The 2,771-nt window shown below is 41.0% G+C and overlaps 1 protein-coding gene across 1 annotated transcript; it reads left to right on the plus strand.

Moving 5' to 3' along the window:
- On the plus strand, positions 1,466-2,056 carry LOC109838860. The gene has a single exon (XM_020407290.1). It carries the CDS (start codon positions 1,466-1,468, stop codon positions 2,054-2,056), a length of 591 nt encoding a protein of 196 aa, XP_020262879.1.

The following is a 2,771-nucleotide window of genomic DNA, read 5'->3' on the forward strand; positions in this document are numbered from 1 at the left end:
AATACATGGTATCATACTCATATACCATTTAACTATATTTATCAGAATAAATATCCATAAATCATAATTAATCTCATATTAATTATATTAACATGAATTTTTAGGGTTTTACACTGTGCTTGCGAGGGGCGGAGGATCTGGAAGAGGAGGATGCCAAATACTCCTCGAACTTCAGTTGGTCGAATTCGTATTCGACCACTTCTTTAACCGGGATCCGGATCCGAGATTGCGACACGACAGCCTCTGCAGAGAAGCTGTTGGCTCCCACTGTGGTCGCCAACGTGTTTGGGTCAGAAATTGTTTTCTTCATTGTGATTGAATCTATTACAATTTCAGGTGTTACAATAAACTCAACAAAAAGTTAGTCTTTTTATAAGACTTTTACACAATGAAAATAACTTATTACAATCTCTTTCAAACAACACACAGATCCTATTTATTAGTCTCTGTTTGCGTGGGATCTTTGCATGTGCCGGGGTTTATCTGTGGACCGCCTACAGATTGGATCCAGTTGTCAGAATAATTGATCAGAGCTCCTAATTCACAAAGGAAGTATTTGCTAAAGAACTGATATCGACCAAGCAAAATCAGTACTCTTCTTGATATTAAAACCAAGCCTAATCTCAAGGAAAGGTGGAAACAGGCTTCAGATCCTTCGAAAGACTCCTTCTTTATGCCGAAGTTTACCGGGATCTCGCTAGCCCTTACTGAAATTCGTGGCTCTTGGCTCTGAAGTTCGGTAGCACCTCCTCGTCTTGATAATAATTCACCCCCCCTGAAAGAAGACCCTAGGTTTGTATTTATAGGGCTTCGGATACGGTTATTTGGATAAGAATGAGGGATTTGGTCATATCTTCAGTTGACAACGGCCTAACCACATTTGGATATGATATCAAGGCAGTTGTAGAGGTTTTGGAACAGAAGAAACTGAGCGAAACAACCTAAAACGCATTTTTGGGCAATCGGTGTGTGCGGCACGTCCTGGTGTCTCACGGGGGCGCAGGACAGGTCGAGCTGTCTCGACCTTGGCCGAGACAGCCACAACTATCTTATCTTAGCCTGGGACGAGACAGCAGGCCTGTCTCAGCCCGCTTGCCGAGATATAACTGTCTCGACCTTGGCCGAGACAGGTTGGCCCGTCTCGGCCTTTGCCGACGGGCCTTTTCCGAACCCATCTGGGCAATTGCTTGATTCCCTGTTTTGGCATTTTTCAACTTTTTCGGACTTATATTTTTCACCGTTTTGCGTATCTTGTCATTTGGTTGACTTGTACACCTTGTTGACTTGCTTCGTGTGCTCGTTAGCTTCTTTACGGCTTTGGATGATCCTCTTTGACTCGGATAATCCTCTCCGACTTAGATAATGACGTTCATCGTCTTCTCTTCATCTCGAGCTATATTTGGACACCTATAGACATTTTAGACGCCTACAAGACCCTCTTTCTCCTTATCTGTTTATTCTAGGAATGGAGTACCTATCAAGGAAGTTGGGGATGCTACAGAATGACAGATTTTTTATGTTCCATCCAAAGTGTAGACAGCTCAAAATTACACACCTAATATTTGTAGATGATCTTCTCCTATTTGCCAAGGGTGATGTTTATTCTGTGCACAAATTTTTTCAATGTGTAAAAGAGTTCAATGATGTCTCTGGTCTTGAGGCTAATCCAGAGAAATGCTCTGTTTTCTATGGTGGTGTAGATGATTCAGTCAAATCCTCCATTAACAACGATTTGGGTTTCTCTGAAGGTGTTATGCCCATTAAGTACTTGGGAGTTCCTCTCACAACCAAAAAATTGTCTTACATGGACTGTAATCCCCTCCTCTCAAAGATCACAGGACAATTTCAAAAATGGTTGAATCATGGAAATCTATCTTATACAGGAAGATTGCAAATAATAAAGAGTGTAATCCTTGGTGTTCAAATATTCTGGACATCAAATTATATTCTTCCAGCCAGTGTTCTCCAGGAAATGGATGGTCTATGCAGGAGATTCTTGTGGGGGAAATCAGGTCAAAATCTCAGAATTCCTCTGGTTGCATGGGAGAGAGTGTGAATGGAGAGGAAACAAGGAGGGTTAGGGATTTTTTCATCCCCTAGTTGGAATACTGCATCTGCTCTGAAATGCATATGGGATATTCATGTCAACAAGGAGTCTCTGTGGATTAAATGGATACATGGTAACTATTTAAAACATGCGGATATTTGGCAGGTCAGAGCTAGAGCTAGTGACTCTTGGTTGTGGAAACAATTGATAAAAGTAAGGGATAAAGCTTTGGTTTTGTATGGTGGAGTGGAAAATTTAAAATGTTTGATCTGTTCATGCTACAAGGATGCAAAAATAAAGCTGTATGCCCTATATCATGTAATACATTCTACTGCAAATAATGTGTCATGGTTCAAGACAGTCTGGGGGGGGGATTAAACATTTCTAAACATTCATTTGATGTTGGCTTGCATTTCAGGATAGACTGATCACGCAGGACATGCTTCTTAGGAGAGGTGTCATCAATGCAAATTCCTGTCTTCTTTGCTCTGGTGCAGCCAGTGAAACAAGAAATCACTTGTTCTTTGAGTGTGTTTTTTCGGCAAATGTCTTGAATTGTATCATGGGTTGGCTAAACTTTAAATGGAGGTATTGCAATTGGTTACAGATTGTGAACTGGTATGCTTACAGGTTAAAGGGTAGGGGGTTCAAGCAATATCTCAAGAAGATGGTTTTGATTACCACTATATATTTCATTTGGAGAGAGCGGAACTTGAGGCTCTTT

Source organism: Asparagus officinalis, chromosome 4, assembly GCF_001876935.1.
Source record: "Asparagus officinalis chromosome 4, Aspof.V1, whole genome shotgun sequence".
Taxonomy (NCBI): Eukaryota; Viridiplantae; Streptophyta; class Magnoliopsida; order Asparagales; family Asparagaceae; genus Asparagus; species Asparagus officinalis.